Below are 13,690 nucleotides of genomic sequence, written 5' to 3' on the forward strand. Positions count from 1 at the left end.
ATTTGTTGTTTCCCCAGCGAGGTAAAGGCACTGTGCCACCATCTGGCCACAGGCCCTGGACAGCTGAGCTTCCACAAGGGAGACATCCTTCGAGTGCTGGGGCCTGCCGGAGGAGACTGGCTGCGCTGCAGCCGTGGCCCTGACACCGGCCTGGTACCTCTGGCCTATGTGACCTTGACCCCAACTCCAAGTTCAACTCCTGGAAGCAGCCAAAACTGAGGCCCTGTGCATGCTGGTGACCTCAGGGACCCTCATAACCCCCAGACTCAGAGCCTGAGAGTCCTTCCCAAGCCCTCTGGCTTGGCTGCAGAGGTCAGACTGAGAGCTGGGGCCACATATTCCTGTGCTCAGTATTAATTACTCCCCCTTAACTGTCCCATGACTTTGCCCAGACCTCCACCCAGGAAAGGAGGGAAGGGACACAGCACTGGGCTGCCAGGATTTCCCTGGCCCATTTCGGCCAGCCTTTCCGTGGGTACAGACAAGCATGTCCTCATGGATGGAGGTGACCAGAAGGCCCATTTGCAGGGCTCCCTAGGCCAGGTAGTGAGGATGATGGGTGACAATATAGGGGCCAGATCCCTAAGCTCCCAGATGTAAATAGGCTGTGGCCAATGCCTGGTGGTCAAAAGAGGGAGGAGGAGCCCAGGCTTCTGTTTATGTATTTATTTATTTATTTATTACACCTATTAATAAAAAAGGTGCTTGGCCTCCAAAACATTTTCTTTTTGTGCCTCCCCCTACCCTCCAGCCCATCTCTCTCTCTTCCAAAAGGATGGCTGGAATACATGAAAAGGGAGGAGAGAACTTGAAGTCCAGGTACCTACGCCACGAGCTGCTTCTGGAAGGTGCTGAGGCCCAGAGCATCATGGGTGAGATGCCCATATGTGCGGCCAAACTGGAACTTATACCCTGTGTGGCCAAGAGAGTCTGTCACATGTAGTCAGTGCCATGGAAAAGCCATTTATTTCTCTGCCTGTTGCCTAGACCCTCCAAGCTGCCCTCCAAAATCTGGGCCAATTTTCCACTGTGAGCTACCTCAGTTTCCTTTTCTGCCCAATTATAAAGCTGAACTACATGATCTGAGGTCCCCCATATCTATTAGTTCCAATCCCCCAAACCACCTCCACACACACACACGCACACACACGCACACACACACACACACACACGCACAAATATTTCAGTCCCCAAAGCCTCCCTTTGGGGCCATCCTAACCTGGCACATAGCCCCCATAGTTAGGTAAAAGGCCCAGGTTCTGAGGGTAGGTCTTTGAAAGTGGGGGGAGATGTTTGAGACCCTTCTGGGCTTTGCCCCGTGAGTACATCTGTCCAAATTCCTGCAGTGCCTGGTTGGTGAGCACAGGAAAGCTGGAGCCGAAGAGGAAGCGGGCACGGGGCACATAACCAGTGAAACCTGGGGGGATGGGGATACTGGATCAGGACCTCCTGGGGGCCTCCCCACACCTTTGGTCATTACCCACCTCCCCTCACCTGACATGAAGAACTTGTGAGGATCTCTGTCATCCATCGAATAGGGGGAAGCCTTGTGAGGGAAGTTGACAGAAGGAAAATGGGGCTATCATATTTAGCCCCTGTGCTCTCACACAGCTCCCAGGGAGGTGGAGCTGGCAGTCAAGCCCATGTCCCCAGCCTACACAGAGGTAAGGCTCCCCACTCCCACCACACTCACTCCCCACCCCACCTCCGACCCCCAGCCTTCTCAGTCTCACTTGTCCTGCCTCCTGCCCCAGCTCTGGCTCCTCCACCTCTGGCTCTGGCTTTGGCTTTGGCTCTGGCTCTTGGTCTTTCTCCACACCTTCTCCCTTGACCTCCTTTGGCAGCTCCTGACTCCCTTGGTCCTCATGCCACTCAGTAAAATCATTCAGAGCCTCAGCCCAGACCTGGCTGCAATTCTTGGCAAAGATGAACTGGGCCTGGGGGACAAAGCCTGGGTGCGCAGGGAGCAAGGAAGATTCTGTTAGAGTTTGAGACACACATTCAGGGATGGGGCAACTGTTCATATTTGTGTACATACCTGTGTACCCAGGGATCATGCTGGAACTGAGCCTTTTGTGCCCACGCCTGACAGGCAGGCTTCCCCTAGGAACCTCGGTTGATCTTGGGGGCCGAATGGGAGGCAGAAGTATGCGACAGGCAGGGGGCCAGGCTAGGCCAGGAGCTCCTTGAAGTAGCTGACCAGTCATCTGCCCATAGGTCTGGCCCATGCTGAACCGAAGTAGTGGGCAGTGTCCGGTGTACCTAGTACAGGACTCACCCACTCATCTCTAGAGTCCCTCTGCCCTCCCCTCCCCAGAGATAGAAGCAGAGACCTCTGAAGCCCTGATCTTTTCTGCACTGGGCTGGTTATATATTTGGAGCAGGCATTTCTCAGTTCTCCGTGTGGGTTTTCAACCCTTCCCCTCTGCTGTTACCCTGTTACCATGGTAAAGACAACACAAAGCTTTGGGGCAGGCCCCGCGACCACTATTCCTTGCTTTTCATTTTCTATCCAACACCACAGATATCACAGCCCTGGGCCTCCTGTACAGGTATGTCCACTTGACCCCCAAGGTCTAGGGGATACAACTCCTGTATCCCTAAACCCCTGTTCCCAGAAGCGAGCAGGGCTGTAGAAGTCTTACCCCGGGATGTAATGAGGATTCTGAGGGTTGAGCCCCGGTATGAAGGTGCTGGCCGTAGCCATGGGAACACAGGCAGTCTCTTGTTTCCCTTTGAGCAGAGGCTCTGTGCTGTGTACACTGTGTCCAAGGCTGTGGGGCAGAGCCAGAGGCAGGGGCGGGGCTGGGGGAGGAGAGAGGGGAGGGGGCACTGATGTGAAGATTGCCAGGGCCAAAGCCAGTGAAACCGGAGAGCAGAGGCTCACAGGTCTACTGCAGAACAAGTGCAGTCCCGAGGCCTGGGAGCAGGGAAGAGTCGCAGTACCACCCCCCCACTGCAGGACCCAAGGAAGTCCTGAGGCCGGAGGTGGGAGAGCAAAAACTGTTAGGTCTATTCAGCTTCATCTCAAAAGAAGACCTTTCCTTCTTAAGCCCTCATCTGAGCACCTGCCTGAGATGTGGATTCTGCTTTTTGTGAGTCTTGATTAAATTCCTTGGGAAAAGCGGGTCTCTGAGTGGAGCCCAGAGGGGAGGTGACAGGGGGAAAAAGGAAGCTAGAGACCTCTAGGCAGTGACATCATTAATTTTCAGTAGTATAACTTGACAATTATTTACTGAATACCTACTATAGTCTAGGTCATCATCCATTCAACAAATATGCCACTCTCTGCTAGGCACACTTTGTGGTGGCAGAATATAAGCTTCATGTGACTTTGGGCAAGTCATTTACTATCTCTAAACCCTACTACCATTTATAAAATGCAGATACTACTACTCACCTTGCCACTGTTGTGAGGATCTAATTAATGTATGCAAATGTTTTTTGTAACAATAAAGACCATGAAGCCAGGTGATGGGGCGAGGGAAAGAGCATGGGTTTAAAGTCAGGCAGTCATGGGCTCCTAATAGTGTGTGCCCCTGAGCTGACCTTACCTTCTCTGAACAGGCGACTTCTTCTGAACCTGGATTCTCTAAACTCTAACATGAAGGTTAACGTAACCTAACCTACCAAGGTGCTGTTAAGGATAAAGTCAAATAGTGTGTGCAAAAGAACTTGGCACACAGCTACTAAAATTTCATTTTCTCCCCTGTTCTGTGCTATTATCTCTAAGCTTTTAATACATATGGGAAATCAATGAATGGTTAGTAAATTCAGTGGATACAGGTTTGTTTTGCTTTTGTTTTGTTTTACTGTGGGAGTTCAAGGGAAAGAGATATGAGGATAATGTTGAGATTGAGGACTAGGGGGCAAATTAGAACATGTTAGGAAAAGAATTCAGATTCTAAGAGAAGTACAGACCAGGAAGAAGAGATCTCAGAGAGAGAGTGGAGAGCGTGATTGGAACTCAGCTCTGGGGCTGAGTCAGGGCCGGGCCAGTCCACGTTTCCAGGAGGCTCTATTCTTCTCCCCCACCCCAGACTGTGACAGTGCCTGGCCTGACCTAGCACACATCCCTTACTTCTCAGGACTTGCACAAGAGTGCTGGGTCCCAAGGAATACATTTTATGTTCCCCACTGCTCTGCCAAGGACAGCCTAGAGCTAGAGTTGTAGGGGACTTGACTCACAGTTAAGGAAATATAGCAGCGATTTTCAACCTTTTTCATCTCATAACACACATAAATTAATTACTAAAATTCTGTGACACATCAAAAAATATATTTTTGCTGGTCTGACCAAAAAAAAGTATAATTTTGATTCATTCACACTGGACAGCTATTGTGTTGGCTTTTGTCATTTTTTTGACAATCTCAGGGAAAAGAGGTCAGTGCCCCTGAATAAATAGTGAAGTATTGCATGTTTCAAAAATTCTTGCAGCACACTAGTGTGCCACTGCATACTGGTTGAAAATCAGTCTTAAAGTGAGGATAGGAGCTGAGGGGAGAGCCCAGAATAGCAGTAGTGTGTCAAGGTTAACAACCTGGACGTTTGGATTCTGTAACAGACACTGTTGGTTGTACACCCCCTACCTATTCCCTACTCCCATGTTCATTTTTCTTGATGGAACCTTAATTTTGTTCTACCAAGCAGCCAGCAACTTCAGGGAAGCTTGGAGTCAGCCCTAGGAGTGAGTCTTGATTAGTCTAAGCCCATCATAGTGGCCCCATACCTCTTGCCAATGATAGGCTAACATGAGCCTGTGGCATTCTGGCAATATGAGAGGAAGTCTGGGATGAGGGAAGGTCCTAGGAAGAGTTTCTTTGCTCTTAAAAAAGATGCACAACAAATTAAAAAGAAAGAGATGGACAAGAAGGATTGATGTCCTTCTTGCCTCTAGAAGTTCTGTGGATGTGATGATGAAACTTTAGCAGGCATCGTGAAACCTTATGGAAAGCTAAACTAAGGATTTTTAGTAAACCAGGAATAGAAACATGACAAAGAATATTTAAAATGAACAGCCACACCCTGGCCAGTGTGGCTAAGTGGTTGAGTGCCCGTGCACCGAAAGGTCGCCGGTTCAATTCCAGGTCAGGGCACATGCTCATGGTTCCCGGTCAATCCCAGTTGGGGTGCATGCAGGAAGCAAATGATCCATGTTTCCCTCTCATGACGATATTTCTCTCTCTCTCCTCCCTTACTCTCTCTCTCAAATCAATAAAAGCATATTTTAAAAAATAAAATGAATAGCCACTATCAAGCTACATCAAAGAGAAAAGCCAGAGCCAGGGTTGGCAAACAGATCTCACTCACTGAACCAAATCCAATTAACCGTAGTCACTTATAGGAGTGTTTCTGTGAGGTTTCTGGAATAGGGTCCTGGCTTAGCAGAAAAAAGCACTGTGGATTTCTTTGGCTAAGATGGATGCCACCATGTAGAGTTGATAGTCCTTCATGTTAGACAGTCTTATAAAAGACTATCACCTTTACATTCAACATTATTCTAGATGGTCTAGACAGTTCATGAAACAAAAATAATAATCATAAATGTTAAGAAAACTTTTACCTGCTTAACTATAAAACCGAGAAACCACTGAAAAACAATGAGAACTAATCAGAATACTGTAAGACTGCTCACTTCGTGAAAAATATATTCAAATGTCAAGAGCTTTCTTTCTAACCAGCATTGCCAGTTCGATGACACATAGGAGGACTTCTGCTTCAGCATTATGACAAGATAGGTGTTCTCCAGAGGATCTACTGAAGCAAATCAACTATGTATGATATACATACATAGTTGTATGATATAGGTCGCTGTGTTTGCTTTTCAACAATTTTACCAGATTCTAACCCCTAGAGAACCACTAAGGAATTAACTAAAACGTAATTAAAAAAAAAACCAAAAACAGGAAAGTTAGAACAGTATGCTAAAAATATTTATTTAAACCAAAAGAAGGTAGTAAAGGAGGCACAGAGAAATAAAACAAAACAAAGCAAAGAGGTCTTGAGACAAAACATGTGTCCACACAAAAACTTGTATATGATTGTTCAGAGGAGCATCGCTCATAACAGCCAGAAAGTGGGAACAACCCAATTGACCTTCAACTGACGCATAGATAAATAACCGCGGTATTTCATACAATGAAACATGATTCAGCCATAAAAAGAATAAAGTACTTTTCAACCAAAGCTTGTTGGTGCCAATTCAATGCCAACAGGAATGCCCAGTTTGGGGTCTGGTGAAAAAGGAAACTTTATTCAGTGCAAACAGCTCTGAACACTGTGGTTACAGCACAGCTGTAAGAACAGCTCAGTAGTGTGACAGCTCAGTGACGAAGCCGCAGGGCTGTGGAGCAGCGCTGCCCTGCTGCCCTGCCGGCCCGCCTGCTCTGCCTCCTCCGTTCCACTCTGCCCTGCCCTGCCCTGCCCTGCCCTGCCCTGCCCCGCGCCTCTCTGATCTGCCAAGATGTCTTAGGTGCTTCAGCTCCAGCTGGGGAAATGCCGTCTTCTGTCTTGAAGACTGAAAAAGGAAGTGAGCCACAGAGGAGCTGACATAGAGAGAGAAGTCCCCACTCCTGATCCCCAGTTGGTTCATCCTCATGCAAATGAGGGCTCCAAATCCTTGCTCGAAATTTGTTTTTAATATATATTTTATTGACTTCAGAGAGAGGAAGGGGGAGGGAGAAAGAGAGAAACATCAATGATGAGAGCCATTGACTGGCTGCCTCCTGCACGCCCCCTACTGGAGATGGAGCCCGCAACCTGGGCACGTGCCCTGACCGGGAATCCAACTGTGACCTCCTAGTTCATAGGTCTATGCTCAACCGCTGAGCTATGCTGGCCTGACATCCTTGTTCCAAGTTTGATTGGGCCAAAGGCACTGTTCTGATTAGTCATAAAGGAGCCACTCTGATTGCTCAGTAAAGACGTTGATGGGGATATAGCTGCACAGCGCCAATTGGATGGGGAAGGCCTCAGTCCTATTGGTTGAAATACAGTTCCAGTATCTCCTTTCTAAGGGCTGGCTCAGATGGCAGGAACACCGTGTAGGCAGGCACTTCAGCGTGGGAGGCAGGCAGTTCAGTGCAGGCTTCTCCCTGAAGTGCACTTTGTGAGAGGGGCCCCCATTTAGAAATGGCTGCTAGGCTCTGCTTTAAAATTTGAGCCCAGTTAGCCACCAGCCCTTCTTCGTAGGCATCTTTCTTTCTCACGGTCCACACAGTGATTCATACTATAACATGAATGAACCTTGAAAACATTATGTTAAGTAAAAGAAGCAAGATCCAAGAGATCATATATTGAATGAGTCCACATATAAAATGTCCAAAAGAGGCAAATCTATATAGTCAGGTGAATTAATGGTTGCCTAGGGCTGGGGTAAGGGCGTTTGGGGTGAGGGGTGGACATAGGGAGTAACTGCTAAGCACATGAGGTTTCTCCTTGGGGTGACTAAAGATTTCTAGAGCTGATTGTGGTGGTAGTTGCACATAATAAAAACCATTGAATTGTATGCTTTAAATGGGTGAATTATATGGGATGTGAATTATATCTCAGTATAAAGCTGATAAAAAATAAAATTGTAAAATACCCCCCAAAAAAAGCAACCAAAATCTAATGTTAAAAGAAAAAGGAGCCCTGGCCGGTTTGGCTCAGTAGTTAGAGCGCCGGCCCGGAGGACTGAAGGGTCTTGAATTCGATGCCAGCCGAGGGCACCTGCCTCAGATGCAGGCTCAGTCCCAGCCCCCGTCAGGGCATGTGTGGGAGGCAACCAATCGATGTGAGAGAAACTACATGAAAGAGATGATGCGAGAGATGTCTCTCTCCCCCCCTTCCACTCTCTGAAAAGCAATGGAAAAAATAACCTGAGTAAGGAAAAATAAGGAAAGGGAGAGGGGGAAAGAACAAAGCAAATTGGGTTTATTCTAAAACTGCAAAGTCAGTTTAACATTAGAAAATTAATGTAAAGGGCCATTGCTTAGAAATCTTTTCTCCCTTTCTACCACCACCTCTAAAGACAGAGGGTGCTTTGGGCTTGGCCCTGTGACTTTCTTTGGCCACCGGAATGTTGACAGACATGGTGTGATCTAAACACATGAAAAGCAGTTGCAAAACTGTGCTTATCTTCTTGCCCTGCTTCCGTCACCATTAAAGAATATGCCCAAGCTGTCCTGCTGGTCCCCAGGGAAGTGAGAAACAAATGGAGCAAGCAAAACCCTCTAGCCAATCCCAGTTTAGAACGCTGACCCCAGTCAACCCACAGATTTATGAGAATAAATAATTGTTGTTTTATGCCACTGAGTTTTGATATGGTTACTTACATGGCACTTTTCTGATAACAGCTAATTGGTATAGGTAGCTACAAAAATACTACAGTAAACATGCAACTTAGTAGTGAAACATTAAAAGCATCATTTTAAAGATCAGGAACAAGATATGAGGGTCTACTTCACTATTTCACTCAACATTACATTGAAGGTCTTAAGCAAGGGAATAGAAATTAAAGGCATAAATATTAGAAAGAAAGAAATGAAACTATAGGAAAAATTTTGGATTTGATTCTGAGATGACAGGTTTAAATCAGAGAGATAAAATTATCTGACTTGTACATTACAAGGAATATTTGGCAGCTGTGTAGAGAATAGGCTTTAGGGAGACAAAGGTGTAAGCAGGGAGACCAGAAAGGAGGCTTTTGCAACAATCCAGGCAAGAGACAGTGGTGGCTTAGACTGGGTTAGAAGGAGTGGAAATGTCTAAAGTGGTTAGGTTATGGATAGATTTCAAACGTAGAGCATACACAATTTGCTGATGGGCTGGATATGGGATAAAAAGAGAGAGAGGAGCAGGATAAGGAATCATCTTGCCTGAGCATCTAATAGATTGGATTTATTGAGATGGGGAAGCCTTATAGAAAAGCTGGGCAGAGGGGCAAGATTCAAGAGTTCTGTTTTGTGTTCATCAGCTTTGAAAAGCCAATTGGATACCCAACTGAAGGTGATGAGTAAGCAATTGAATATAGGAGTCTAGAGTTCAGAGGATAGATTGGGTCAAGAGAGAAAAAATGGTAGTCATTGGAATATAAATAGTATTTAAAGCCTTGGGGTAATGGAATGACCCACCGTGCACATGTGTAGAGAGACAGAGAAGTGCAATGATGGAGCTCCCGACACACCACTGTTTAGAGACCAGGAAGATGAAGAATCAGCAAGAGGCCTAAGAAGACAGAGCCAATAAAACTAAATGAAGAAAGTAAACCAAGATGTGAAAACGGTACTAACGGTTACATAGAAAATGACCTTAGCAGATAATGCTAATGAAGTGTCACAATGCCTGAAACTTATTTTCAAATGGTGCAATAAAAATTATATGAGCCCTGGCCAATAAAAATGTATCCTTGGGTGAGGATTTAAAAAATTGTATGATATGATATCCTATCATACCATACCACAGGAGAGAGGGAGAGAACAAACACCACAAAATATAAACAACTGTTGAACCTAGATGAGAGTATATAGGTGTTTGTTGTGCATTCCTTCAACTTTTTGCATGTTTGAAATTTTTTATAATAAAGAGATGGTGGATGGGACTGTTTTGTGAAGAACAGGTAATTGACTATATATTCAGTTAACTGCTCTTCCTAAGGTTAAATAAACTATATCTCTAGTACCCAGATTGTGGTCTCTAAATACCATTTCCAATGAAAAGGAACCATGAATAATTGGAAAAAATAGCTGATACCAGCTCTAGTCTAGGAATGCACAAAATGAGCCTGGAAGATTTTATCATATCAAAGAGCAAGGAATCTTAATGGTCATATCAAAAGAACTCTCAGATGCCAACTAAATAAGTTGCCACTGGCCAAAATAGGATAATTTAAGCATCAAAATGTTTAAAAACTGCCAATGATTGAGACACATCATATACTGTATGTGTTAAATTATGGGTTCATAATAGTAATAAAAAAAAACTTCACTGATTTCTTTCAGAGGATGCTTAGGTAACCAACTCATTACTTTAAAAGCTGATAAAATAAAAAGGAAACAAGCATTTTTCTTGCTTTTTTTACACAAAATATAGCTCTAGAGAATAAATAGTTAATGTGAAAAGGTTTCCCTTTGTAGGGGTATTTATTCTATCTAACAAGGAAGGACGGAATGAGAATATTATGTTCTAACTACTATATTAATGAACCTAGATCAGTGGTTCTCAATCAGGGCCATTTTGTCCCCCCACCCTCATCCCCAGGGGGGACAATTGGCAATTGTCTAGAGACATTTTTGGTTGTCACAATTGGGGGAGTTGCTACTGGCATACAGTGGGTGGAGGCCAGAGATGCTGCTAAACATCCTACAATGCATAGGACAGCTCTCTACAATAAAGAATTACCCAGCCCAAAAGGTCAATCGTGCCAAGTTTGAGCAACACTGGTCTAGACAATGATCATTATTAGTTACTAACATCACAAAAAAAAACTATGAATTAGTTTTACCAAAATAATTCAATCTAAATCTGATTGTCTCTAACTAACAAATTACCAGAAATACAGAGGTGAGGAACACACTAAATTACACCAGAAGCAGCTCAGCAAAACTCAGACTTTGAGAAACTCTCCAGAATAAATGACCTGGTTTCTTAAAAAATAAATAAGGGGGGAAAGATGGAGAACAGACTTAAAGGTTTTTTAAAGTCATACTATTAGCGGCAAAGTATGGTCCTTACTAATATTTTGATTCATATAAACAATTTTTTAAAACTAAATATGAAACAATGGGGGAAATGTGAATAACTAGATGCTTGATGACATTAAGAAACTATTAGCTTTTTTAGGTGTGACAATGGTACCGTGATTTTGTTTTAAAGAAGAATCCTTATCTTTTAGAGATGGCACACTGAAATATTTATTGATGAAATGATATGTCAGAAATATGCACCAAATAACTGTGGGGGGGGGTGAGCAGGGGTATAAATAAAACAAAATTGGCCGTGAGTCGGTCATTAGAGAATCACCAGCACAGAAGGTACATGAAGCTGGTCACTGATGGCAACAGTACAACTGAGGCACGCGTTTCCAACAAAACGATCCTACTCGCCCAAGATAAATAAGGGTCCACAGTTCTATTCTCTCTGTTGTTGTTTTCAAATGTTTGACATTTTCTATCATAAAAAGTTTGAAAAACAACAAAAGGATCTTCTAATAGCCTAACTCGAGACACATTTAAAATTTATCTTAGCAGATCCCTCTTCACTATTTAATGCTGTTCATATTCCATTTTTCCTAACTCTCCGTTCCTGGGATTCCATGGCACCAGACACTCTAAATTCTCTTCCTGTCTTTCAGCTTGTTTCTTCTCAGTCTCCTTCCTCCATCGCCCTTTAATGTTGGTTCTCCCCAGGATTCCATTGCCAGCCTGTTTCTCCCTCTATATACCCCACCTGGATGATGGCATCCACCTTCACAGTTTTGCCATCACCGCTTTGTCTATGGCAATCATTTACCTTCCTCCCCTCAAACTGTCCTCGCCCTGGATTCTTTATCTCAGCTTACATCTTCCCATCATCTAAGCTAGAAACTCAAAAATTATCCTGGCTGATGCTCTTTCTCCCCACAACACTGACTTTGAATATTACTCAATCAGTAAACTTTCCCATACTGCTTGAGTGTTTCCCCCTCTCCTTCCCTAGTATCCCTCATCCTCCCCCGACTGAATCAGTCAGGGCCTCCTTCCCAACCAGACTCCCTGCCTCCACACAGCCACCACACTAGTCTTTCTTTCTTTTTCTTTTTTTTTTTTTTACAGTAGTCTTTCTTAAACAGGAACCTGGCTCCTCTGCTTGGAATTACTATCAACTGTAGTAATTATCAAACTTGAATAAAGGGTCATATATGTGTCAAAGTATCTATTATGATATTATGTAAACAAAATGAGGCATAAATTCCTAGTATTTATAGACCTCATACTACTATAGAAAGCAAATTTGCAAATTAAATAGTTGTAGATAAATGAGCTTGTTTTGCTGAAACCAAATTGTCTCTGGAAGGATATGATGCACAGGGTCCAGGCACAGGTTTCTCCAGACTGGCCTGTCTCCACTGGCTCTGGAAGGACTGTGAATGTCTCCTGTTCTTCCCTCCAAACTTGCGTAAAACCTTCCCTCTCCCAGGCAGCATTTGGCCTTCTCCCGACGCTTTTATAATTTAAAACTTCCTTTAGTTATTCTTTTCTCATTAGCCCTTGGCAAAAAGAGTACTTGGCCCTAACTCTCCTAAGCATGGGACAGATCTCTAATCTTCTTTTCAGCTTACCACAAAAATAGAAAGAGGACTTTAGAATTTTTCAAGAGAACTCAGCCGCGCTCTTGCAAGCCCTGTCACAATCTCTCTCACTCCCGAGGCCCGAAGCCTCCAGTCCCGCCGGCCTCCGACCCACCGCTAGGCGGCGTTCCCGACGCCCGCCGCTGCTGGCCGGGGAGCCGCCGCCGGTATCGAGCCGCGTCTCCCGTCCCTGGCCGTGATTGGCTACTTCGCCGAAGGAGCCAGAGAAGAACCGGAAGCGGCGAGGGCACAGGGTCCAGAAATGGTGCGTGCGCATCAAGGGCTTCGCGCCGGGTTAGACGCCAGCAGCAGCTCCTCCTCCGACCTGAGGGAGCAGAGGGGATTCCTGCGTGAGGGAGACGGAACCTGCTGAGAGGGGTCACACGGATTAGGGCTGGGCCACACTTGAGGGGAGGAGTCACGTTGAGAGGAGGGGTCACAATGACCCGTGGAGTCACTCTGACAGGTGGGGCCTCACTGCTTGGGAGGGATGTCGCACTGAGAGCTTCTGGTACACTCTGGCGTTAGCAGAGTGATACTAAGGTCCCTCTGAAGGGGAGGAGTCGCTGAGGAAGAGAGGGGCCTTCGAGGGGAAGGGCCCCTTGAGGGGCGGAGTTTGGCCAAGGGGTAGGATCTCGCGGAAGGAGGGGCTTCCCTACTGGTGGAGACATCTCTTTTGAGAAAAGGGGTCATTTGGACGAAATAGTAAGAAGGTCCAGGCTGTGTGTCACTAGGCGGAGGCTCTGGAATTTGAACTTTATTCGAGGGAAGTGGGATGGAGTGAGGAGGAGTTAGGGCCACACTAGGGATGGGCTGGACAAGGCCTCACTACAGTCCTGGGCCTTCACTGCCGCCCGAGAAGGGAGAAAGTTTCAGGGAGTCCAGAGGCTTAAGGTGTAGGGTGGAGACGCAGGGAATGGGCAGGGTGCGCCAGGGAGGAGGCCAGGAAGATGGGCAGGTTGCTGGGCTGTCTTAGATTTTGGTCGGCCATGTGGGGGCTCATATTCTGCCCTGCTCGTCCATGGAGCCCAGGAATCAGGCGGCTTCCCGAGCTCGGCCCTCAACTGACAGTGACCTGAGGGTGGGAGGGGAGAAAGGGCTCCCTGGGCAGCTAAAAGGCATTTGACCTGCACAGTCAGCACAATCAGCCCTTAACTCCCTTCAGTTCTTCAGCTCGGGCCTGAATTTATTTACTTGACCCTGATGCCCCAGACCCACTCTCCTAGGGCGTCACTGCCAACAGCTGGGGGTGCCCACCTGAGGGGGCGTGGCCGCCGCCTGGGGGCCGGGCTCCAAGGAGTTAAGCAGAGGCAAGGCTCAGCCCCGCCCCCGGCAGGCCGCGGAGCCTGAGCCCCAGCGGTGAAGCCGAGCAGCCGCCGCCG

General features: G+C 46.2%; 2 protein-coding genes across 6 annotated transcripts in view; one reads left to right on the top strand and one right to left on the bottom strand.

Annotated features, from left to right (window-relative positions):
• The window catches only part of RUSC2 (RUN and SH3 domain containing 2), a 51,374-nt gene extending 50,257 nt beyond the window's left edge, over positions 1-1,117 (top strand). For 3 of the 4 annotated variants that reach the window (XM_016222954.2, XM_016222955.2, XM_016222956.2), the window contains exon 12: positions 18-1,117. In XM_016222954.2, coding sequence (XP_016078440.2) covers positions 18-219 — 202 coding nt within the window. In that variant the 3' untranslated portion in view covers positions 220-1,117. The remainder of the gene's footprint in view (positions 1-17) is intronic. The other variant, XM_016222958.2, reaches the window with a different exon arrangement.
• CIMIP2B (ciliary microtubule inner protein 2B) lies at positions 764-2,707 on the bottom strand. Of its 2 annotated transcripts, XM_016222959.2 has the most exons (6): positions 2,646-2,707; positions 2,039-2,262; positions 1,734-1,951; positions 1,495-1,546; positions 1,220-1,417; positions 764-912 (listed from the first exon to the last, which is right to left on the bottom strand). In XM_016222959.2, exons 1-6 carry the CDS (start codon positions 2,705-2,707, stop codon positions 824-826), a joined length of 843 nt encoding a protein of 280 aa, XP_016078445.1. In that variant the 3' UTR covers positions 764-823. The 2 variants fall into 2 exon arrangements, with proteins under 2 accessions (XP_016078445.1, XP_016078446.1); XM_016222960.2 differs by lacking the exon at positions 764-912 and having other exon boundaries at positions 1,240-1,349.
• Positions 2,708-13,690: the final 10,983 nt, after the last annotated feature.

This window comes from Miniopterus natalensis, chromosome 12 (genome assembly GCF_054644295.1).
Source record: "Miniopterus natalensis isolate mMinNat1 chromosome 12, mMinNat1.hap1, whole genome shotgun sequence".
NCBI lineage: Eukaryota > Metazoa > Chordata > Mammalia > Chiroptera > Miniopteridae > Miniopterus > Miniopterus natalensis.

Bases quoted from the DNA above. Each gene is read 5' to 3' on its own strand.
- CIMIP2B (XM_016222959.2), bottom strand. From the start codon at position 2,707: ATGGCTACGGCCAGCACCTTCATACCGGGGCTCAACCCTCAGAATCCT. The intron at 2,263-2,645 runs GTAAGACTTCTA...GTCCTGTACTAG, and splicing joins AATCCTCATTACATCCCGGG to GTACACCGGACACTGCCCAC. The intron at 913-1,219 runs GTTAGGATGGCC...TTGGCCACACAG, and splicing joins CTATGGGGGCTATGTGCCAG to GGTATAAGTTCCAGTTTGGC.